Below are 25026 nucleotides of genomic sequence, written 5' to 3' on the forward strand. Positions count from 1 at the left end.
CTCGTGCTCTGCGGCGCTGCGCGAAATGAGTCTGCATTGAAATGTTCCTGCGAGTATGCTACATAAGCGAAGCAGCTCTCAGTGCAGGCCCTGCCGTGTGGTGCGGCGCGAATACATGCAGCGTGCCGTCCGTCCCCGCACAAGCCTTCTTTGCACGTATGTACATCGCAGGTTCGATATTAACCACCCGACGCAGGTGTGGTAGTTCTGGCATGGAAAACATTCGGCTATTGACGGGGTAGAGGGGCTGGTCCGACATGTACTGACGGCGGCACAAATCGCGCTAAGAAAGGCGGCTGAGATACGTGCACCCAAAATAAACTGGGATACCAAGAACATTTCTGTATCCTATTGGTGGTACTCGCGAACGCCAGCGTTTCAAGATAAAGTTCTCGTTCACGCAAAGTAGTACAGGTAGGCCTAGTTCGCAGTCAGTTACCCTCTTTTTACCTTATTTGAGCTCATACGCAGCCGCATCTGGGTTCCTAGACCAGTAAAACACACAGAATCGCCTATAAGCAACAAGAAACAAATATACAAAATAACAACGATTGTCTGTAGTGCGCATTCCAGCTCCGTTGCTTTCTCTTGGAACACCTCAGGTAGGCGGCGATTTTGACTGCCTCACGCAAGTCGTGAAGATGCCTGACAGAAATACTTTTTTGGCAACGACCGCTTGATAAGCGAGGAAGCTCCAGCTTTAAAGAGAAGCCGAAGATACTACTACTACTTCGGCGCCAGAATTGCTATTCCCGCTGCCGATATAGCTCTCCCCGATAATTTCAGCACTGGCACCTAATTTAGTGCCCATCCGGCAACTACTGATTGTATGCATTACACATACTTAATCGCGAGGAAACAGGTTTTCCACAACTTATAGAGTCACGGTCAAGTGGCCGCAGATTTAAAATATATCCGTCAAGAGCAGTTCCCAGTGTACGTAAGTTAAGCTCATCGATAGTAATCTAGAAGAAATCATCATCATCATAAACCTGACTACGCACACTGCAGGGCAAAGGCGTCTCCCATGACTCTCCAATTAACCCTGCCCTTCGCCAGTTGCGGCCACCGTATTCCCCGCAAACTTCTTAATCTCATCCGCCCCCCTAACTTCCTGCCGCCCCCTGCTACGCTTGCCTTCTCTTGAAATCCACTCCGTTGCCCTTAAGAACCAGCGGTTATATTCCCTTCGCATTACATGCCCTGCCCAAGCCCATTTGATCCACTACATTTCGACCAGGATATCATTAATCCGTGTTTTTTCCCCACCCACTTTCTCCCCTTGCGGTCTCTTAACGTTGCAACTATCATTTTCTTTCCATAGCTCGCTGCGTTGTCTTTAACTTAACCTGTACCCCCTTTGCTAGCCTCCACTTTTCTGCCCATAGGTGAGTACCGGTACGATACAGCTATTGTATACTTTTCTCTTGAGCGATACTGGCAAACTGTCATTCATGAACTGAGAGAACCTGCTATATGCGCTCCATCCCATTCTTATTTTTCTGGTTATTTCCCGTTCATGATCCGGTTCAGCGGCCACTACCTGCCCTAAGTAGACATATTCCCTTACTACTTCCAGCACCTCGCTACCAATTGCGAACTGCTGTTCTCTTGCTAGACTGTTGAACATTACTTTGGTTTTCTGCACGTTAATTTTAAGCTCCACCATTCTGCTCTGCCTGTCTAACTCATTGATCATGCTTTGCAGTTCTTGTCCTGAGTGGCTTAGCAAGGCAATATCATCAGCGAATCCCAAATTACTTAAGTATTTTCCAATAACTCTTATCCCTAACTGTTCCCATTTCAGGCCCCGGGAATATATCCTGTAAACAGGCGGCGAATAGCATTGGCAAGATTGCGTCTCCCTGCCTGACACCTTTCCTTATTGGAGTTTTATTGCTGACTTTATGGTGAACTATGGTAGCTGTGCATTCGTTATAAATAGTTTCCAATATTTTCACATAACACTTTTCTACACCCTTATTCCGTAATGCCTGCATGAGAGCTGAGGTTTCCACTGAGTCAAATGCTTTCTCGTAATCAATGAAGGGTACATATAGAGGTTGGTTATATATTCTGCTCATTTCTCTATCCCCTGGTTAGTAGCGTGAATATGATCTAGTGTCGAGTAACCTTTAAAAAAGCCTGCTTGATCATTCGGTTTTGGTTGATTAAGTCTAAGAAATCACTGGGATAGAAGTGCCCACTGAAAAATGTCACAGTCTTGGTGACAGTTTTGTAGCGCGAACCTTGGTTATGCGGGGGAAAACGATGATGAATGAAGAAACACAGAGACAACAGGACAGCTGCTGTTGATTGTTGTACGCCTCTGATCACATGGACAGCTATAGCGCTAGTGATGATGATGATGTCCTCAGGTTTAATGGCACATACCTATGGCGGAGGATTATCCAGGGAGCACAGCGGATAAAAACACCCTCATGTACAGGGAATACAGTATTTGGATAATTTCGTGTCTTAGACTGTAATTTGTACAAAAAAAAAGAAAAATAAACTCAAAAGAAAAGCAGTGAATTCTGATTCTAACAGAGAAACCAACCTTATGTATTTACATAGACGGGAATATAATCGCACACTGGTTGCAGGGCGTATCTCTTGGCGGTTTTATTTATTTTTATTTATTTATACAAGTACCTGCAGCGCCTAGGGGCATTATAGCAGGGGGGTCAATAACAATAAACATATACCTAAAATGAGCATGTCACAAATATTGAAAATAAGCAATAAGGCACATTTGTCTAAAATAAAATAAAACGCATCACTGAAATGTCAGTCCGAGAAAACAAGTTTTGAAAGGGTTTGCATAGAAAGCCTCTACGACAGATTGGCCGCCAGGAAAGACTGAAAATTTTCCGAAAATCCAAAAAGATGCAGTCTACCTGAAAACCAAGACCAAAATAATAAAAGAGACCATGAGAAAATTCCACCAGTTGAGTCGTGCACGACAGTCCAGGCCTGAAGCCATGTTGAGCATTTGAGAAGAAATTATTGTTTTGAAGATGTTTCGTTTGTTTGTTTGTTTGTTTCTTTATGGGGTTTAACGTCCCAAAGCGACTAAGGCTATGAGAGACGCCGTAGTGGAGGGCTCCGGAAATTTCGACCACCTGGGGTTCTTTAACGTGCACTGACATCGCACAGTACACGGGCCTCTAGAATTTCTCCTCCAAAGAAATTCTACCGCCGCGGCCGGGATCGAACCCGCAACTTTCGGGTCCGCAGCCGAGCACCATAACCACTGAGTCACCACGGCGGCTTTGAAGATGTTTCATCACAGAGCTGTAAATAATCTGTTCTATAGTTTTGCAGCATATGCATATAAGAGAGATTGGATAGATGAAGGAAGCCCTAGTAGAGCGAGGGGGATCCTGAAGTAAATTCTACGGAGAGCAACGAACCGTCGGCAGAAGAGGAAAAAGTGATCTACGGACTCAATTTCGCCACAAGACTCACAAAGGTTGGTCACAGATAACCCCGATCGACGTAAATAAATATTCAGCCGCGGTTTTCTGCGGCGCAAGAGAGTCATAGACATCTCTCATTGCCTTTAAGGGCACATCCGCACACTCCAAGGAAATGCCATGTGTTGGAAGACCGCCGCAGCGAGGAAAGGTTCATGGCTCAAGAAGTGCACAGCGCTAAAGCTGTCGTTCTTGTGTTTCTTCGTCGCCTACGTTTTATCACGTTGCTTTTAATTTTCATACTGAGTAACCGGTGGCTTGCATAGACATATTTTAATTGTTTCATTATCCACTTCTTACTGAGCTCAAAATCAGAGAGAACGTATGCAGGTTTATCTCGTCTTTGACCGCACAGTGATAGCGCTGTGGAAGACAGAAAAAGCGATAATGTTAATGTTATATTAACCTGTTTCCGTATCTGTAAGAAAAACGGTGGTAAAAACGCAATAATGCTCTAAATGCACTTCGCGACAGTACAGAAGTCGGCAGTTTGACGGGGAACTCCATGGCGGGAAACAAGGGACAAGCTTGAGGCATTCCGGTGATATTACCGCCCCCGTGGTTACTGAAATATACGTGTGGCGGCGACACCGTACTGGAAATTTCAACGCGCATCAGCCGACCTCGTGGTCGCCTTCAACGCCGAAAGAAGAAGAAGAAGGAAATCGGAGGATCACGGCCCCCAACGACGTTCTCTGCTGCTGAGCGCGGGCGACTTTCTGCATCCTGTCGGGCCGTTTTGTATCAGGTAACGAACTGGGCTTCTACATCTGTTGACAGTTTAAGTAGCGGAACTTATTTCAACCTCCACAGAAACCAGCAACCGGTTAGGTGGCTACTGGTGTTTTAGGGTTAGCCGCGAGTGCTATGAGGGCCGGTACTTTCCCTAGTTCTCTAATGAAAGGAAACTATTGCTATGGTTACAAATGAAAAGTTCGGGAGATATCTCGGTTCCCTTGCGAAAGGAAACAAAATATGGCTGCAGAAGAAAATTTATTTTCTCTGATATCGTAACAACGGAAGGTCCGAGTGTTTGCCCGAAATTTCAAGTTGCACCTTTTTGTCCAACGTCCACGGAAGACACAGTGACTAAACGGCAGTAGGTGCACTACACCCGCCTTTCCTCCTCTTGCCTTCCCCAGCAATCCACCGTGGTGCCTGGAGTCCTTGGAAGTGGCCACAGGCGGTTCTCGTGCAGCTATGACGACCCCATCAGGCACCCAGTACCGGGGCATACCAGCGCTTGCTGCTCCGGTCTTACTAGCACCACTGCTCCTCTTCGATAGCCTGGTGCGTTGATTACCCTGCGTTAAAATAGATTACCCTGCGAGCTAAGGTAATTAAAGAGAAACTGACTGATTCGGAAGATTTGCAAGCACCTTGCGTCAGTCAATCGTCTTTATGCACAGTGCAAGCAGCACGATAAACAGCGCGCAAACAGAATCCGTATCGCGCAGTCGTCGTCGTATGCCGTGTTCTTGGTGGGGCTGTTAACCGTCCTCGAGTCAGTCCCGCTGGCCGTCGTGTCCCTGGTTCCCTGGGTGGCCGCCGCTTTCCTCAGTGCTTCGACGACGGACTACGGACACCTCATCAAGGAGAGTGCCGCTGTGAGTGGATTGCAAAGTTTGCTAGAATTGAAGTACTCGCTGTTTGGCCGCTTGACTCGCAGCTAATCGCGCACGTCACTCGGGTGTCTGCCCCCTTCGTCATGGTGTACTGCCTGTAACTGTTTTCAGTCAAGACTCTCTCATACGCGTAAAGAAGGAGGAGAGGGATGACAAGGCTGTCTATCCGAGGCAGACCAACATAGGAGCGGTCATCAATGAAAAGAGAGTTCGTCAGGACCTCAGGTGCTGCTATGGATGGATGGAAACAACTTTAATACACACAAAAAAAATAAAAAATCTTCCAGGGTGGTTTCCTACTGGTCCAGGAGTCCACGGGCTTGTGCTTCACGTAAAGCCCGATCCACCAGCCATTTCTGGCCGGCAGGCTGAGCGGTCCGTAAAGCAGCTTCCCAGGAAGAATGAGCGGGATTGGGGATGGGGGGTACTGCCTTTGGGGAAGAACATTCCAAAAGGTAGTGGAAAAGTGTGGATCTTGGCTCGCCACAGGTGGTACAATCAGGTGGCAATGTGGGGTGAAAGCATGAGAGACGGTGGGGGGAAATAAAACAGCCTGTCTGTAATTGTCGCCATTTGGCGCTGGATGAGGGCGACAAGGTACTGTGGGGTGGTGGTAGTGTCATGCGGCTGTGTTTGTAGAATGTTGTGATTTGATGATATGTAGAGAGGGCCGATGGGGCCTCTTTCGCAGGGTTGGGTGCCTGATCATCCGGAGTCCGGGAGGAGAGAGAGAGAGAGAGAGAGAGAAAACATTATTACAACAGGAATTCGAGGCACGCCCCAGGGTCCCCGCATGACCCCACTGCCCTCAAGTGTTTATGTTCCTAAGGTCCATAACACTGGCAGCACGGCCGGTGGCTATGGTCTGCACGGCCGGCTCCTCCGAGCGCAGCAGGGTCTCCCAGTCCTCCCAGGTCTTGAGGTTCTCTAGGTCCCGCGGGGGAGGGTCCGCCGGGCAGAGGGAAAGGATGTGGAGGGAAGAAGCGAAGGGTTCTGGGCATAGGGTGCATGCCGGAGTGGGGAATGAGGGATGATAGTGGGCTAGGGTAAGGGGTGAGGGGAGAGTGTGTGTCTGTAATCTGCGCCAGAGTGTTGCGTGTCTGTTATCTAGGGAGGGGTGGGGCGGGGGGTAGAGCTGGCGTGAGGCTCTGTATGCCTGGGTCAGCTCACTGAATGAGTGCATGCGCTCCTTCCTGAATCCCCGATCCAAGGCCACCTGAGCCCGGCTTAAAGAACATCGGGCTAAAAGGTTGGCGGCCTCGTTTCCGGTATTCCCGGAGTGCGCAGGCACCCATATCAGCTCCACTTGAGGAGGGGGGGGGGGGTGCATCCGCCGAGTCCAGTATGTCAAAATCAGGGACATGAACTCGGCCTCGAGCAAAATTTAGAATCGCAGTTTTAGATCAGTTAATATACCGGGCTTCCGTGCGAGTGATAGCAAGTGCAATGGCGTGCCGACATGGTTGCCACCGAACTCATTTCGTTCAGGTGCAGAAGGTCGCACAAATACGCCGTTTGTAGTTCGGTGCAGTCATGTCTCCGTCATGGTCTGAGTGTCGTCATCACTGTTTATGTTACAATATTTTAAAGGCAACCTGCCGCATTATTACATGCGCGTTGCTGCGTCCCTTTAGGAACTGGCGTGGCTGGCCTCCTTCCTGACCGTGTACGTGGTGGTGGACTCTACACGGCTGTGGAAGCGGCTTTCGCTGTGGCTCCTCAAGTGGCACAGCACCCGCATCAGGTGGCTGTTCGTGTCGCTCATGGCGTTCACCTTCGTGGCGTCACTGGCGCTGCCGGCCACCTTCGTCACCTTTCTACTGGCCGCCTTCATCTGGCGTCTCGTGGACAACATGCGGGTACACTCTTCAGGGCTCACTTCTTGTCTTAAAAAAAGTGATACTAAGCCGGCCAGTCTGTAGTTTTTGGTGGTATTTCATATTGGCCGCAACGCAAAAGCCCACAAAGGGTGCCCTGTCCTCTAGCTCCATCTTTTCTTCATCTTTTCGTAGCCTTTTCTTCGAGGGAAGGAATGGAACCTAGCCTTCAGGTAATTGCTGGTTAGTTCTGTACAGACAGTGCTGGAATTTAGAGCTTGGTAAGAAGTAGATACCTTTTCTTGCCATTCTATTCTTACAGGCTTAACTTTGACCCATTTCGAAGAATTATTTTCAGGCAAGTAAATTTACCCAGGATGGTTATCACGGATAGCACAACTTTGGCAAAACAAGAAAGGAACAACACATGGCTCAGGTGCTGACCATAGGAAAGATGTTTATGAAAGAAAAAGAAATGAAAATTAAGAATGGCTCACTCCGTACACCCATGCGCCATATATATTAAGCAAAGAAAAAAGACATGGTATGGTATGGTATGGTATGGTATGGTATGGTATGGTATGGTATGGTATGGTATGGTATGGTATGGTATGGTATGGTATGGTATGGTATGGTATGGTATGGTATGGTATGGTATGGTATGGTATGGTACGGTACGGTACGGTACGGTAAGTCTAACGTTTCAGAGCTGCACATAGGATAAAGACACAGGGAAGAAAAAAAACAGGGCTGAAGGACTCAGGAATATGCCGTCGAGTCCGACGATAATATGTTGAGGTAAAGGAGAAACCTCGCCCGCACCACTATGCCGCCGAGACGTTCATTCAATATTTTGGGGCGACCAAAAGAATAAACGATAATAGTCCTGAACATGCAGCGCTGGCAGACGAGGGACAAAGGAGAGACGACACGCACAGGGCGCTAACTAACAACTTTTTATTTCGAAGGAGGGCGATCCGCACGTTTTATACCGCACCCAAATCACGTGATTGTAAGGCACATGCGAAATTCAAGGCAACTGACAATAAAACCAAAGAAAACAGGGTAAGCGCGCAGGCGCGTATTGACCCACACAGCACAGAAGCAAAAAAACCGAAGAAGTATTCTGTCATTCTGGTCGGCTCCAGGTGCCAGCTGCACCCCTGAGGACACACAACAAAGATCGGGGACAAGGGGAAAGACATAATAACAACACTTGGTGAAAAAAAAGGAGATTACACGCGCCAGGGAGTCCTATGCAGCTTGGTGATGACAGAGGTAAAAAGATAAAAACGATAAAAGGCAATGACACGAAAGACATTAAAAACTCCCTGGCCTCCCTAGCGCGTGTAATCTCCCTTTTTGTTCTGAAAGCCCAACCGGACTTTCAAACTCTCAAATCGCAACGGCTTAGACAATTTTGTAGAAAAACTTAATCCAATTAAATTTACGTACAATTATGGCGTCAGTGCATCCTTGATGTGTACCGTTTGTCACTGAGCGGCGATAGCCTAGTGCTCTCGCGCAGTGGCCAGCGAAGCGGTTCTGTTCGCGGCGCCACGGGTTCGAGTCCCAGTCGCGGCAATATTTATATTTATTTATTTATTCACGGTTTGGCTCGGTTACACCGACGGCGGCGAAGCGGCTCAAGCCGCGAAGGGGCGCTTGAGAGCTGCGCTCTAAAAGCCTTGGCCTCGCAGTAAGTCACGGTAAAAAAAATTCGCTGTGGCTTAGCTTGGTTAAGCCCGGTAATTGCGAAAGCAATATCCGTACCTACGCCATCGTACAGCTGGTAGTGTAGCTGGTGGTGGTGCTAGTGGTTATACTTGTGGTGATGCATCGGTTATACAATCCAATCCAATCCAATCCATTCGAATCCAAATCAATCCACTCCAATCCAATGCAATGTAATCTAATCTAATCCAATCCAATCCAATCCAGTCCAGTACAATCCAATCCAATCCAATCCAATCTAATCCAATCTAATGCAATCGAGGTCAAATGAAGGTCAATGGTGGTCACCGCCGCGGCACGATGGCGGTCACCGGCCGCGGCACGATGGTGGTCACCGGCCGTGGCACGGCAAAGGCGTGAAAGTGCAAGTAGTATTGCTTTCGCAATAAAACTTGCAAACCTCTTCGGCGAAAGTCCATGCTGGCTGTGAAGAGGCTGCGAGCATAAACGTACCCGCAGGTGCTGCATGCGGCTTTCACCATCTGCGCAGGACGACATGGTCGTCGTGCAGGCGCGCCTACACCTGCGGGCTGCCGTTACCCCGAAGAGGACGGCGCCAAGAAGGCGCGAAGTCGCCTCCCACGATCCGTCAACGCCTCTTGGACGCAGCCATTCGCCGGCCGCCAGAAGCCGCGCTGGCTCGAAGGCTAGCCAAGACGGTCACCTTCCGGACCATCGGTTTCCAGTGGCGCTCCTGCGGATGAACGAAGTTTCGAGGCAACTTACCAGGGCTTTCCGATCAGCGTGCACCGAGTCCCCCAACCTGCGTGTTCTGCGCGCCAAGAAGCGGCGCCATTCGGCAGACGCTGGGGACAGTCAGATTTCGATCAGTCGGAGTGCCCTGCACTCTGGAGGTCCGGATGCAAAAAGCGTGACTCCGACACAAAAGGCGAGTAATTGTTGAACCAAGGACAAGGAGCGCGGATTAAACACAATCAAAAAGCGTAAACGCATGAGCAGTACGTTTCTCGCGAATAGGCTCGCAGGATAAAGCATTCCTGTAGAAAGCTTCGAAATAAAGTCACGGGCGCCATGATGGTGAATCAAGTGAAACCTCCACAGCGCACGTCGAAAGAGGGTCGGAGAAGCGAGTTAGATTCGCGTCTTTCAGCGCGTCATGTTCCGCCAACATAGCACCCGCTGTTGGGTTTGTGCACGTCGATGGAATGCATGTCGGTGGAACGTTTCCCTTTAGGTAGGAAGAGCGAAAAGATATTTCTGTCTGGTTTATTTTAATGTGGATACTGAAAAAGAACACGTGACCTTCGCAAGATCTTTGGCCAGCTGATGCATTCGCATGTAGTGCCACGAGCAACGAGTACTTGACAGATTTTTCAGTCATCTAGACTAAAATGTTATTCTAAAAAATGTTATTCACTGCTGAGCATGATGTCGTGTTTAATGGTAACCAGTGGTGATGCCTTTATTCCACAATAATTCTTCCCCGTGCATTGATGTGCAATCCTATGTTGGTCAGCTGATCTCTTCCGGAGGTTCTTCTCTGTAATATGCTGATTCCGTCCTCGTTATCTTCAGGCTTCTAGCCCAGGGGTATCCTCTTCGAAAGTAGCGATCCACAGTCTGAAGCGGTCCTCAACGGCGTCACTCACCGATAAGAGGCGTCGCCGCTCTGCGACACTGCCGCCTGCCAGTTCCGGTAGAGCCATTCACAGGGCTAGCTACTCTTATCCGCGGCTCATCACACCTGTTCTGGATCACAGAACCGGGTGGTACACGCCGCAGAATAGAATTGGCGCTGAGCAGCCGTCCAGGGTACGTACGGGCCCGCACTTTCCCAGCCTGTCGTCCACCTCGACTGCTCACAGCCGGCCGGCACATGCAACAGAGTCAAGCCAACAGCTAACGGCGCAGTCTGCAAGTCTTTGCTCGAAGACTGAAAAGGCGGAAACCACAAGGTGAAGAGAACACTGATGCTGTTATAGTCGAATACAACTTAAGAACGCGGCGGCTTTTCCCGTCAAAGGGAAAAGCCAATGGCTTCCAGCCAATGGCGTCGGCCGATTCTCATAACCCTGCTAGTGTGACAATCAGGAAGCAGTAGACGAAAGGTGATAATCCCTTTCCTCTATGGTCGGTGATAGACCCCTCTCTACTTTGTGGCACCGCTCCCTGCATTTTCACGCTAGGAGGGTCATAAGAATCGGCTGATGCCATTGCTTGGAAGGGGGCCCTTTGACAAGGAAAAGTAGCTGCGGTCTTGAGCTGTACCCGACTACAGCAGGCCAGTGAAAACGTGCCGATAATTTTTGTGAGGAAACTCCACTTGTGCAGACTTTCACACGCAACAGCACCATCGATTTTGTCAACATACATATTTTTCTTTACCAATTCATAAGAACAGCATTGATGAGAATACACCTGCAAGCTGAGACACATGCTCCAGTCGGAGGCTGGTTGCCCACCCACTGACCATATTGAGGGTGATGGTGACCACCGGAACATTTTGAGCTCTTAGGTTGTCCATCTTCTTGCAGCTTTGTGCACGAAGTCTTTGCGTCACATAAGAAGGCACAGCTCAGGAGCAGGAATTTAAAGGTCGGCTACACATGAGCAGTGCCTCGCCTGGCCGCACCCATTCCCCTGAGCGTACGCAGCCGGCGTCCGATAAGCTGGTATACGTCTACAATAGTACGTCTCCGCTTCGCTAAGGAATACGCTTAGAATTGCTGGGTCACATGATGAAGTGTTGGAACAGGTTTTACAGGGAGGTGCTCCTTTTTAGACTTCACAATAAAATCTGCCTCATAGCCTGATCACGTCCCCTAGTTTTCACAACCACACGGCATGAATAAATGAAGTTATCCGCATGAACACATTTGCAACCAAAAATCATAGCACTTACAGGCGGCATACTTGCTGTATAGGCATATCTTTTCGCAGCCAACATAGGCTATTTTGATCGCCCATCCTTGATATGAGCTTGAAGCGTTGTTAGTGCATGCCCAGAATTTGACTGCTCAGAGACGATGGAACTAGCATGAAGTTATTTATTACATGGGAAGGATTTATTGCTGTGCTACCCATAACAAGTACATTGTTCTGTGCTCCCTGCGATTGTTGTTCAGAACACATTCCAGCGGAAGCGATGAGTCGAGTTTTCGCTGGACGTCCGCTTCTTCGAGTAAGTGCGACCTGCCCGACGCCAGCACCATGAAGGAAGCGACATGCTGCGAGCGGACTGTCTTCCCAGCCAATCAGCGGGAGGCAGGGGAAAGACAAGGTATGACTGTCGCGACAGGGTGACACGCACAGCTTATCCTCTAGTGCACAGACCGTAGGCAGCCTGCGCTTCTTAAACCGTTTTTAACAATAGACGCGTTGCTTGTGTCGCGTTTATTTTATTCTACCATCGAGAAAGGACACTGTTCGGCTCACACTATGATGTCGCCATCCACAAATAAGCGCGAATTTATCTAGAAATTTCAAAAATAAGGGGGATTCTGCGTGGACCCCAGCAGGTGTAGTTCATAGCGCTGCCATGTTGGATCACTTGAGGCGCCCCCTCAAGGTTGTCAGAATCACCAATAGATGGCTTCCGCGGGACGTCATGGCCTCCATGGCGGTGTGGCATGCGTAGCTGCCCCAGTGCAACTTGCAGCTTAGTGCAAGCTGCGAATTAGTTGTGCAAAGCATTTCCTACGGCGTCTCTCATAGCCTGAGTCGCTTTGGGACGTTAAACCCCATAAACCAACCAAAACATTTCCTCACGGTACTGGTCTATTAACATGTCGGCCATCGTCACAATGACGGGCAAGGCAGAATGTCTATTTCTGCGCATATACTTTATCCTGAAAACTTTTTATTTCACGTTTTTCAGGTCACACCTGCGTCAAGTCAAGACATGAGCTCGGCGAAACGTATGTGCTTCCAAAGGGTCTCCAGTTTTCAAGCAATAATCACTTTCCATATCACCCCGGCCGCGATATCGTATACGACACCTGCGGAAAGGGTGCATGCGATGCAATGCTGTGCTTATGAGAATTGCAGATAGTAATAGGCTTAGCTTTTAATCTATTAACGTTTCCTCATGCATTGGCTTTGCGCAGTTACTAAGATGTTCAGCACGAGGAGACAAGCCAAGGGTCATGCGTGTAACCTTTTTATAGAGCTATCCCACAAAAGTAGCTTAGCCGGCTCATACCTTACTATTAGTTTACAATAGAGCATAGACTTCAGGATTCGGGCTTCAAAGCTCCCTGTTGGATCCAAATTATCGAGCCAGACATAATAAAAATTATCGGGACTCGTATTGAGAGGTTTAGAATGGATGACGGATCTTTTCAACGGCTTCTGCACATCCCTCTGCGTCCAGCGTATACAAGCGTATCCAGACGATGCTGATGGTAGGCGTGGCCTACACCTCCATCGTGGCCGGAGAGTGCAGCTTCAAGAGCCGAGGCAAGCTCATCATCGACGACTACTACGCCGCGTAAGAAACTCCTTCTACCGGAAAACTATTTGCGAACATAGCGGCCCTCCATCCAAGCCGTTGATTCTCAAAAGGTTTCGTGAGACGAACGTAACGGCTTTGAGAAAATGACCGCAAGAGGGGGAAGAAAGGCTTGGTCCTCTGATATCTGCGCAAAACGTATGGAAGTGCGAAGCATACATTAGCATATAACCTTCCATCCGCGAGCCGACTGCTCTCATTTGACCTCCAGACTGCCACCCAATATAACATGAAGTTTAGGTTTACCCTGAGAAGTCCGCGCGGAAATGCTTTCGGGAATGATTCTTGATTTAGAAAAAAACATTAATTCTGTGCATTTCATCGCGACAGTAGCAGACATCATAAGTAAATTTGGGGCCGCTGAAGTCACCTTGAGATAGTAATGCCATAGCATTGTGTATTGTATCCATTGGGCACGAATGGATGTTGGAGACGACGGCATCCGAAGCACAGCGCTAGGGACTGGCAGATGAGCACGCGGAATGTTCGGCTGAGGCGATGACGTGGTGTTCTAAAGCAGTAGCCGGTGGAGCTGATCTGCTCCTGCCTCCGCAGGTTCGAATCCCGCTAGCGGCTATAAAGTGTTTTATTTCTTTACTTATTACGTCATGCGGCCACCTGACTCTGACGCCTCCTCCTACGCTTGCCCCCCTTTGGTTACCGGATGTTGATACTGTTGCAACCTCCTGGCTCCTCCGGTGGTGATGAATTCTCAAATTTGGCCTCGCTGTGTCTGGTCCTTGGAGGTCACTTAACACCTGTGACGTCAACACCTGTGACGTCCAGTCTCGACCAATGAGGGAATTTCCTGACGTCAGGTGGAGGGGTCTTGGTGTGACGGCACTTGTATTGCTATCACATTAAAAGAATAAGCAGAGGTCACTACAGCATCGTAATTCCTGTCTTTAGGCTTCGTCGTGTTGTGTAAGAAAATTTCAAATCTTGACGGTGTCAGACAAGCGCCTTTTAAGTACAGAATTCAAAAAGTAGACCGCAACCAAATAGAGAGAATATTTTTTCAAACTCATTTTCACTGGTGAAAAGAAATGTGTACGACTTCAGCATCCGCAAAGTTGCGCTCTCTGTGTGGGTGCTCGGTTTAAAAACTATATGGCTATCTGTAGTATCTATATGGTTATCTGTAGAGTAAAATACCCTTTGGGTATTTTACTCTACAGATAGCCATATAGATACTATAGATAGCCATATAGATAGCCATATATTTTCAGAGTAAATTACCCTTTGGGTATTTTACTCTGAAAAACTCTCTCTGAAACTCTGAAAACTAACTCTGAAAAAGCCGAGCAGTGAAATGACTTTTCCTTTATTAAAATTTCTTCCTTGAATCCCTTCCACAGGCTGGAGAAACCGAGCCCGCTCAACATGACCGTGTACCTGCTCATCTTGATTCCCGTTCCCCTGATTTCGATCGTGGTGTTTTGGGTCTTCGTCTATAATTTCTACATCAGTGGCAAGTGCGTCATGATACCTGTAACTGCTCTGGCAAATCAAAATTGTGTGTAAATATTGCTTTAAACAGCCCCTTTATGTGTTTATATGATTCACCTCTCAAAAAGCTTTTTTTTTTTAATTTATAGCAAGGTTAAATGCTCTTCTGTACCCAGAATTTGGCCCACAAAGGGGAGCTACTTACTATTTGACCTTTTCATCGATTCTTGATCCAGCATGAATAGTGTTATAGCTACACACATCAAAGTACCCGACAAAAATGCTAGTAGGTCGCGATGCATTAAGTTTCGTATGTGCATTCGGCATGAAATAAAGATATAGAACTGCAATCAGTGCTGCTTGGTGGTAATTGATTCTGGCGGGGCGCATCAAGTGCGCACGAGGAAGACAGACGAATGCAGAGCTGTGTCGTCTGCTTTGTCTTCTTTCGTCTGCGTTCTTCCAAGGCTGTTTATCTGCTATAATGGAATTCGTGTCGATTTTCAAGCGAAAAGTTATTTGCTTTTCAATAAATTTTATGTATCCTCTAAAACTCTTAGCGCTTAATGCTGCCACAGGAATTACAGATAAACGCGGAACACTTAGAATTGCTGCTTTCAATATTTCAGTCAATTCACTGTTCAAGCGTGAGTTTCCTAAGGCTTCCAAGAGATTAAGAAATACGAACTCCATTACGTTAAAAAGTTGGTCCTGGCAAGAACAGGAGTCGAGCTGCAAAGCAATGATTGCAGATGGGAAAGAAGCAAAACAGAGCTGCCTTCATGCGATAAGCTGTTGAACTTATAAACATATCCACTACTTTAACTGCTGCTACTTCAAGGTATTGGTTTTTTTTATAAATACGTGTAAAATAAACGTAAACTGCAAGAACGACCGTTCACTTCTTCAACGCTACTGCTAAGGTGGCATTCTTTATAGCTGCCGACCATTTCCACGCGAAATTTCTCTCTCAAAGCTCTGTCATGTCTTTTTGTCTTGCTGCTGGGATACTAAAAACCTGATGATGTTCGAACACGTTTAAATTAAATTAGCCTTTTTTATTTTTCGGAGCCGAGGGTCTTGAGAAGGTTACATATTCACTCCGTACCAGTCCATCTTCTGTGGCTACAGGAGATGGAATTTGGCTCTGAATTAGAATTTTCTCTTTGTTCAACTGTATTACAAGCAAGTCAATTCATATTTTCCTGAAGGGAATCCATTCCAAATGCAAAAGTGCTCATATTATGGTGGTTAGGGAACTCACTTCCCCCGTGGAACAGCCTTTGCTACCAAGACAGGCCACTGCCGAATGACAGTTGTACTTTTATCTCATTATGTCGGCCTCTTTTTCTGCAATACTTGTGTACTTTGCAACGCCACGCAGACGATGACTTATTGATGTAAACTTCAGTGTGAAAAGGAACACATCATGAGAATTCAAGTAAACCGTTCAGTAAATACCAGTAACATTAACCGTTTTTCCTGTTTTCTTTATACTTTCCCTCTGTAGGTAAATCAACAAAATACAGCTTTGACTGAAGTGAAGAAACAATGCCAGTAATTATTATTTTGTGCAAACTGGTGTTGTCGATAATGTTGGCGCTAGATGTATATCGATGCTCTCATTTCGTGCCAAATTCCGAAAGTGATCAAGCAGGGCTGAGGAGAGAACCCGAAGTTTTGTTTGAATCTTGCTGCATTCCGTTGCATGCATCGTAAATGCAATATTTCAGAGACGTGAGCCACACCGAAGACTACGCCTTTGCTATTCACGAGGTCATCAAGGAGAAATTGACGCGACAACGAAGAATCACGTACGTGCATTTGGGGAACGGCAGTTGGGTCTGGCTTGAGCATTTCTCTTAACATCTATTCCCAGCTGGTAGTGAGCGCCAAGCCAACACATGTTGTCACTTGATTTCGGTACTGGTGAGAGGATAACACAGCCATTGCGGCAGTCAGCATAATCGATGTAACGTTGAGGGTTCTAGGTAAAACTATAAGGAGCATTTTTAAGGGCTTTAAATCCCTAGAATGTGCACCGCGTCACCAGAATGTTTAATAAGGATGGAAGCGATGGATGATAGCAAACCACTTTAATACATCAGATGGGGGGCATTCTCAGCGAAGAAATGCATGAAGCATGCTTAAAGGCAGAGGTCTCTGGAGAAGGTTTAAAACACTCCAGCATTGGGCACAATTTTGCAGCCAGCCATGTGGCCAGGAAACCTTATGACAAAGGATTTTAATTTTTGGTCATTGTTTTTTTTTCTCGCACACAGTGTATTAACGAGATATATCTTCAGTGGTGGGCTCTATTACACGGAGTGTTTACATTTCTTTTCAAATGCTTTTTTTTTATCAAATTCATTGTTTCCACGCACAACTATGACAGTATTATAGCTGCAGCGATGACGTTTAGATCAATTCCACTGCCCCTCCGGCCATCGCAGTTTTTGTACATGTCTAACCTAGATTTTTATATCATTAGGAGCAACGAGCAATAGAAAGCTGTCAGGATGGTACAGCTCGAAGCTTATCACCCCTGTGCCTCTAAAACGTAACTGGTAGCTTCACTGCCACAGCATCAAAGCCAGTTGAAAGCAATAAAATTTGAGCACAAGTCGGGGGAATATGCGAAACCCACTCGGGGAGTAATGGAAGTGCTGTCAGGAAACGCGGAAACGGTAAACTCAATGTTAGCTTATATCTCGCTTACCTTATATATTTTAAACTTTTCCGCAGTGCAAAGGAGGTCGTAGGCATCCTGATGCTGTTAGTAATCGGACTTTCGCTTGCGATCGACACAGGCAGGTACTTCAGGTGAGTAGCCCTCAGATAACCTCCTCAAGGCTTCGAGTAAAAACATATCTAGCGTATATGTTATGCATTTACATATCTGCTCTTGAGAACTGCCAACATAAATTAAAAAAAAAACTTTTCGCCTAACGTAACATTGTGGAGCTGCTTCCAGCGCTGTCGTATATGGGCCATGCGCCGTAGACGATATCTAAAAGAACAAAAAATAACGTTTCGGCTGTAGGTCGGTATGTGAACAGTGGTATAATTTTGAGACAATTTACTAAGTATTTGATCTCGGAATTTTGAGGAGAGCTTATTGCGAAGTGCGAATAACATCATACGTCCTTCATCTTGCGCGAATCAGAGTTTTCGATTTATATGGTGTGGCAGTTAACTGCTTGTGGAGGCATAGATCAAGGACCTTCTACTACGCATACAAGATTCAAAGCGACAGCAAACGAAAGTATACGGAAGCAATGCGCGATAACGCTAACTCAATGTCGTCTCATAAAGTGAATTGTGCGACCAAATAATACTTTCATTCAGCTTTTGTTTTGCTTTAGCGTTCCATTTTTGCAGTGTTATTTTTGTTGCTCTGACTTCCCCTTGATCTCCTGATCGTTTGCCCTGGTTTCTAGTTCTGTCTCGATTCCTCCTATTATTTTATCGCAAAACTCTTTTCTATTTTTTCTAATCGTGTCTTGGTTATGTGTTCCTGCTAAACCGTATACAATATCGTCGTCGTCATTCGAAAAAAAAAATGTTTAGTTCAGCGCCAGTGGCCGCTTTGTCCTTGTTTCTGCATACATTCGTTTTCGAGCTGGTTCTTGAAATTATGACAATATGACTTGCTTGAAATCCGGCGCTCTCGCAGCTTTGACTCGATCACCATGTCCTCGCTGTGTGCTGTGGTGGCCGTGGGCTTCCCGAAGGAATTGGGCAACCCCATGCTGGCCGATGGCGTCATCAGCTGGCGGCTGGTCCTCCGCTGCTTGCCCTGGGACCTGGTACTGGTGCGGCTAGGAGGAAGCGCCCTGCAGCTGGTGGCCAAGGTGCGCGAAAAATTACGATACAGCTGAGCTGTTGACTTGTATTACGCGGCTAATATTACAGGCAAACGCAAACAACGGATATTACATTCCATGCCCCGCTCTTATGTATTGCTTCCTGGGATCATGGTCGTTTTATGCGTTAGCAAGAAAGCCACATCTGGACAAAAATTTGGCAGTGGTTTAGCTCTCGTTAAACTCGTAGGATTGCGAAAGCAACGAGGAGAGAGAGAGAGAGGCGATGGAGAGCGCGCGGCAGCGGCGGCGGCCCCAGCACGCTGGCTATGCACCGCTACTGCGCATGCGCAACTGGAGAGCGCGGCGGCGGCACCTCTGAGTCACCTGCGCAGCGACGGCGGCAGCGCGCCAGCTGTGCGTCATGTGACGTCACTGCTCCTCGCGCATGCGCAGTATGGCCCTTCGTCAGCTCCACGAAATGGCTCGGCGACTCGCGTAGTGTTGCTTTCGCAACAAAAAGCCGGCGGTGTCGCACACTTGCCACCTGCTAAGATTGTTACACGAAACAACCAGCTCCGGCCTGGAGAGAGGAAGAAATCCTCCTCCATTCTAAGAGAGTTTAGGGAGAGACTGGAAGGTGGCTGCCACGGGAAGAACTCTGTCACCTGCCAAGGTTGGTGTACGGGAGAGCAAGTAAAATCCCTACAGAAATTGGTAGTATCAGAGTATTGAATTGTCAGTTGACTTCACATCATATAAGGTAGAGAAAATCCCTCCCGCTGGCGCAGATTCAATAGTTTCGATCTTAAGCCCTGGAGTAACGTGGCATGTGAGTCACCGGTTATCGGCGCCGTCAAAATGGTTCTAAAGTTTACACGATGTTTAGAACTGGAGTGACTTAGCCATTTGGAGCCCCGATAAATCACACTTGCGACTGGAAATAATGTCAATGCGTGGGAACCGAGTCCGTCCCTTATTCTTGTCCGCCGAGCGCCCCGCCGACTTTGGTATAATGGCCTCTCGACCTTTTCCTTTTCTCTTTTGTTACGGTACTCTCAGACGACACGCACTGACGACGGGTAGGAGCACATCAGTGTCGAGAATTTGACTAGCAACGCGAGCGGAGAGGGGGCGTTGGTGTGCGGGAGGCGAGTCGGAAGGAAGCCCACACCGGAGAGGGTGCGGATACCCTTACCGCAGAGAGTGACGTCGTGATTGTGTTTGATTTGGTTTGTGTTGTTAGGGAAACCCTTGGTTCGAGACTGAGGCCAACCCCCGGGGTAGTTCCCAACTCGCACGGTATTTTTGATTTGAGAATTGATGCTTGGAGCGAGCCGCTGAAAATGACCGCCCCTATTTCATGGTTAATTAAGGGTTTGAAAACGCAAGTGATGGAATGAGAGTACAGTCTGAGATGGGGCTCCGTGCAACGCTGTTCTACTGAGGCTCTAGCCAGTTAGGTCGATGAGTAAAGAGAGCAAAGTCTGTTGTTTTTGTAAATTAATTTCTGTCTCTTTCAATTTTACTGTCTCTCTATATATGCTGTAAATATATGCTGTGTTGCCATCATCTACAAGCACAGCTCCTGGCCTTCTTCCATGCCGAACTAAACTACAGGAAGTGTTTGGAAGCCTTCCTCAGAGAAACGAAGTCCTGAAACTACACTGTGTGGTTGTCAAATAATGTGATCACTGGCAGACGTGACAAGCTTATCGAGCATCCAGGAGACATTTTGCCCTGATAACACGTGTACTTTGTGGGTATGTCACGCCGGGGGAAAAAATACGCTACGATTAGGTATTATTCTCTACAGAACTAACATATTCTTCACGCGAGGCTTTTTTGTGAATCGCGAAATTCCACTCCCTTGTATATAAACGTGGCTAATGCAGCGTTCCAGCGCTTCTTCGTGGCTTCTGGAGACCGCACTGGTGGACAGAATCAAGCCCGAAGTGCGGCCCGAATGGTGCCTCATTGCGCTGCTCGCCACCACAGCAGTGGTCGCTGAACTGGACACCGCGGACATCGACCCACGACTCGTCAGGAGCCTGCTGTTCTTGGTTAGTCCTGCGTTTAACGGAATCCCTCAAGGTGGAGAAAATTTTTAACAAGGGAGCAAATTACTCATTGTCGTCCACCCAAAAGCAGCCATTCGGCTACGAAGGAAAGCTATGCAGCTTTCTCAGAAACTTCGTGGTTGCAGAAAAATTCCTCCTGGTTCGGGGTTCAGGCTCGGGACCACCGCTTGATCGGACCAGTCGCTCTGCCAACCGAGCTAATCAGGATGGCACGCTTATGGTAGGGCGAGAGCGAATTGATCCATAACTCGACGTGGGAACAGTGTTATTTGAATGTTTAGCGAAATCCCCCAAGGTGGTGTAAATTTTAATAAGGGAGCAAACTATTCAATGGCATCCACCTATGCGCAGCCAACCCCGGACCGAGACGAATTTTTTTTTTTAATGCGAAGTTTTTGTGGAAGCTGTAGCTTTTCTGTGTAGCCGTATGGCGGCGCTTCGGTGGATTCCAATGAGTAATTTGCTTCCTTATTACTGTTCTTGGTTAGTATGATACAACATATACATGTAATGAAACGGCAGTGCTTGAAACTGTGGTGATATGCTAGGTGTGGGTTCCCTTTGAAAATAGACGAGCAAGATCAGAGGAAAGCTCATCATAGCTGGGCAAGTCTACACCAAAACACTATTTGCTAACTTGGACTCAACGTATTTTCATTTAGGTAGTTACGAGTGCTGATAAGAAACCATCACGAAACCTTTGTCGGCTACTCCTTAGTCTTCGTCAAAATGAAGTTCTGTAACAGCTTAGAGCACATGAATTCTCCAAACTTTCTTCGCCGCTACCAACCGTAGTACGTATTGTCCACAATGCTTTAATCAAAACATCAAATAACAGTCCCCGCATCGACTTCAAATAGTGATATCGGGCATCAAGGGCCTGTTAACTCCAGGTTGTCTTTTAGATGTATAGCGAAAAGAATATCCTGCATTCCAGGACAAAAGTGACATTGATAATTGACTCTTTATGTGCACGAGGACTGTGAGAAACGATCGATAGTGCGCCTTTCACTGTCCAATTTTTTTAGAAGAGGACTGCATTAGAGAAAACTTGAGAACACGCAAGCAGGTTTTTTTCTACCCTTAGTCAAGCGTCAAAATATTTCAGTGCAACTCTGAAGTCTAGCTCTATATGCGAAGTGGTTTTTAACGACGACGACCAAAGCCAAATATATTGACAGCGAAAAAGTACTCCAACATAAAGGCGCCTTTCTTGTCCATGCTGCCAATTCACTTCCGGTCAACTACTCGCGGTGTTGTGAGCACGGCTTGTTGTTAAGCGCTGCGAATGACTCTGGAAGCCAGAAACTTTTGTACAGAGATGCATACTCCTTTGATTAGCGTACTTCACCAACATACTCGTAGGTACGGGGCTGTACCTGTGCAGCCTTTGCTATCCGCCGGAAAAAGCATGCTTGTTTTACTGATCGTGCGCAGACATACAGGCATAAGGTGGCGGCGCATAGAGGCTATGTTATCTTGACTTTGGAGATAAACGTCTCCCACACGTCATCAGTATACCTCTAGCAGTTCATGTGCACGTGTTTCTTCATTTCTGACAGTGAAAGCGTAACTTCTCTCAGAAGGAAATAGCGGGCCCCGTATACTTATGTCCGCATCTGCACCTTTTAGAAAACGCACGGGGCCTTTTGGCGGCGCAATGCATCTTTTTGGAAACGCTCTCCATTCTTCTGACGCGCATGCGCAGGCGGAGAAGTTCGAACGCCACCCGCTCTACTTCGTGCTGCCCGTGGTGATGCTGTCTCGCTACGTGCTGCTCATGCCTTACACGCAGCCATCGCTCATCTTCCTGCGCCTGCACTGCAACGTACGCAGCGCGCAGCTTGTGAGTCTGCGTCTGTTTCTTTCCTTTTAGTGCGCAGCACTAAAACTCTACATTTCAGATTTCTCCGATGTTTGTTTGTCCGAAGCATCTGGCAGGTGGTCTACCTGCCCCACTTGATTGTAGACAACCTGCCGGGCGGCTTTATGGATAACTATGGAAAACACTTTATGGCAAAACACACTATGGGTGGTTTCGAACTCGATCCGGCGTGCACAGACCAGCTTAGCTGTCCTCTGCATTAGACCACTAAGTCATTACCACAACCGAATATCCTACATGCTCAACTACTAGTACGAGCGAGATGCTGGCGAACACTCTCAAGATGCAGTTACACTACGCATAAGTACCTCGAAAGCAGAAGATTGAATAGCCGTTGCCGTAGCACAGTTGGTAGAGAACCGGACGCGAAATTCGAAGGTCCTGGGTTCGGATCCCACCGGCGGCTTGAGGTTGTTTTTCTTCTGCTTCCTGACCAATTATATTTAAGTGATAAAGTAATTGCACTAAAATATCCAATTAATTAACACCACAAATTTTAAAATATCCTCTATGCTGCTTGGTTTTCGTGGCTGTTGACTTCCGTCATGCATGTCATAACGAGCAGCTCTTCTCCCATTACATTGTCATGATAATTATATTTCTCTGTCTGATGCCCTTCATACGGTTTCACTTCGCGCAACTCCTGATGGTCCTATAAATTCCGAGCGTTTTAAACATACGTAGCGATGGTTATAGATACAATCACTTTATCTATCATTATGAACGGGAGGACAGAGATATCTACGCCACTGGATCCGGTCTAATGAGTGCTTGTAATCTATTACGAAACCCAGCATATTCAACGTGGCACCCGACGGCGACGAAAATTGTTCACACTGTTCCAAAGCTTAATACAGCTTAAAATGAGGAAATGTGTATCTCAAATAAATATTTCGATGAAGGCGAAAATCTAGACGCCCGTGTGCTGTGTGATGTCAGTGCAGGTTAAAGGACCCCAGGTGGTCGAAATTTCCGGAGCCCTTCACTACGGCGTCCTTCATAGTCTTAGTTGCTTTGGGATGTTAAGCCCCAATAAACCAATAAACCAGTAAAATTCAAGACCATGGTGTGAGAGTCTCGGTAGCTTTCCGCACCGCAAGTACTTCGGCTCGTGTGGAATACCGCTGCGTAGTGGGTCTAGAGAGGATCTTGCATCGGCCATTAAGAGCGCCGGCAACAAAATTATGGCGTTCATTTGCCGAATTTAGACTTTAGACATAAAGACGTAAAATTCCCTTTTTCTTGGTGCATTACTTCCATCAGGCAAATTGCATATATTAGGCAGAGAATCGCGCTTTTTTTTTTTTCTGTGAACAGCTCCTAACTGGGTGCCACGCGTATTTCTGCGGAAACTGTGGCTAGTCGCTTGGTCCCCAAATTTGAGCCTTTTTGTACGCGAGAGTGTATGCAGCTCGTTCATTCGAAATGTCGTCGCCGTGACCTATATTATTGACAGGAAGGCCTCAGAAACGTGACGGAAATATTTTTTGCAATTTTAATTGCGAAACAAATTCACCGGTACTGGGGCTCGAACCCACGCCCTCTGCGTTCCAGACGGGCACGCAACGCAAATGCCACAAAGGGCAGTTAGGCGGGTTACAGGGGGCCCCAAGTGAACGCGTTGTGATGTGTACGACAGCAAAGTCTTGGTTTATTGGGGTTTAACGTCCCAAAGCAACTCAGACTATGAGAGACGCCGTAGTGAAGGGCTCCGGAAATTTCGACCACCTGGGGTTCTTTAACGTGCACTGACATCGCACAGCGCACGAGCCTCTAGAATTTCGCCTTCATCGAAATTTAGCCGCCGCGGCCGGGATCGAACCCGCGTCTTTCGGGTCAGCAGCCGAGCGCCGTAACCCCTGAGCCACCGCGGCGGGGCAACGACAGCGAAGTGTGTTGGGGATGTGTACTGATGTAATAGTGATTCAAAAATTAAAAACAAAAGTAAATATGATAAGTAGGCGTCAGTAATTGCGCGGAATGGACAGGCGGGGTTACGGTGCCTCACTGCACTGAAACAAAGGGTGTTTATGTGTATGAGTATTTAGTGGCACATATGTCATTCAGTGTAACCTTGACAGTGACTGGTGATTGTAATGATGAACGTGATCAGTAAGGTCATTTTGGATTGGTAGCCGGTGAGAAATGAGAAAGGAAAGGAATAAAAAGGGAAAAAAAGAAGGAAAAGGCGCAATCGCGGCTACTCTTAAGGCGAAGCTTAAGCGTCTTCTTAATTTGTTTCTTGCAGCTCTGGCTTGGAATCCTGATCAAGGTTGCTTGTTCCGTCGGCTTCGTGATAGCAGCCAACACGGTGCTCGTCGTGTAGTTGTCACATCACCAGAACTCCGTGCCTTCCTTCAATTTTTCTTTTTTCGACCAACTGTTTGACGACTACATTTCTTTTCACCGCAACCATATTTTTTTCTTTGCTGTGACGCTATGTGCTTGTGCTGGTAAGCTCGTGAGATTTCAACGTCACGCGCACTTCTTGAACATTACATGAAGTGACTGTCCGCAGAGCCGTCAACGGAACGCTATATTTATTATGTTGTAACTGTGTGGTAGCTTGACTTCTTCTGTATTGCGCCTTAGATCATTTATTGTGTTTTTGTTGTCGTCTTCAAGCTTCCAACAAAGCCGCGATCTATTTGATCTGTTTGCCCGAGCAGCCACAGGAAA

The 25026-nt window shown here is 47.3% G+C and overlaps 1 protein-coding gene across 1 annotated transcript; it reads left to right on the top strand.

Moving 5' to 3' along the window:
* The first annotated feature begins 4679 nt into the window (after positions 1-4679).
* LOC149363486 (uncharacterized) lies at positions 4680-24673 on the top strand. Its single transcript, XM_089568562.1, has 12 exons — positions 4680-4769; positions 4889-5086; positions 6739-6963; positions 9146-9470; positions 12494-12533; positions 12989-13105; positions 14485-14601; positions 17321-17398; positions 18252-18429; positions 20277-20444; positions 22171-22308; positions 24596-24673. The coding sequence occupies exons 1-12, from the start codon at positions 4680-4682 to the stop codon at positions 24671-24673; spliced, it is 1752 nt and encodes a 583-aa protein (XP_089424688.1).
* The last annotated feature ends 353 nt before the right edge of the window (positions 24674-25026 follow it).

The sequence above is a fragment of the Amblyomma mixtum genome, chromosome 2 (genome assembly GCF_055824585.1).
Source record: "Amblyomma mixtum isolate Tamu chromosome 2, ASM5582458v1, whole genome shotgun sequence".
Classification (NCBI taxonomy): domain Eukaryota; kingdom Metazoa; phylum Arthropoda; class Arachnida; order Ixodida; family Ixodidae; genus Amblyomma; species Amblyomma mixtum.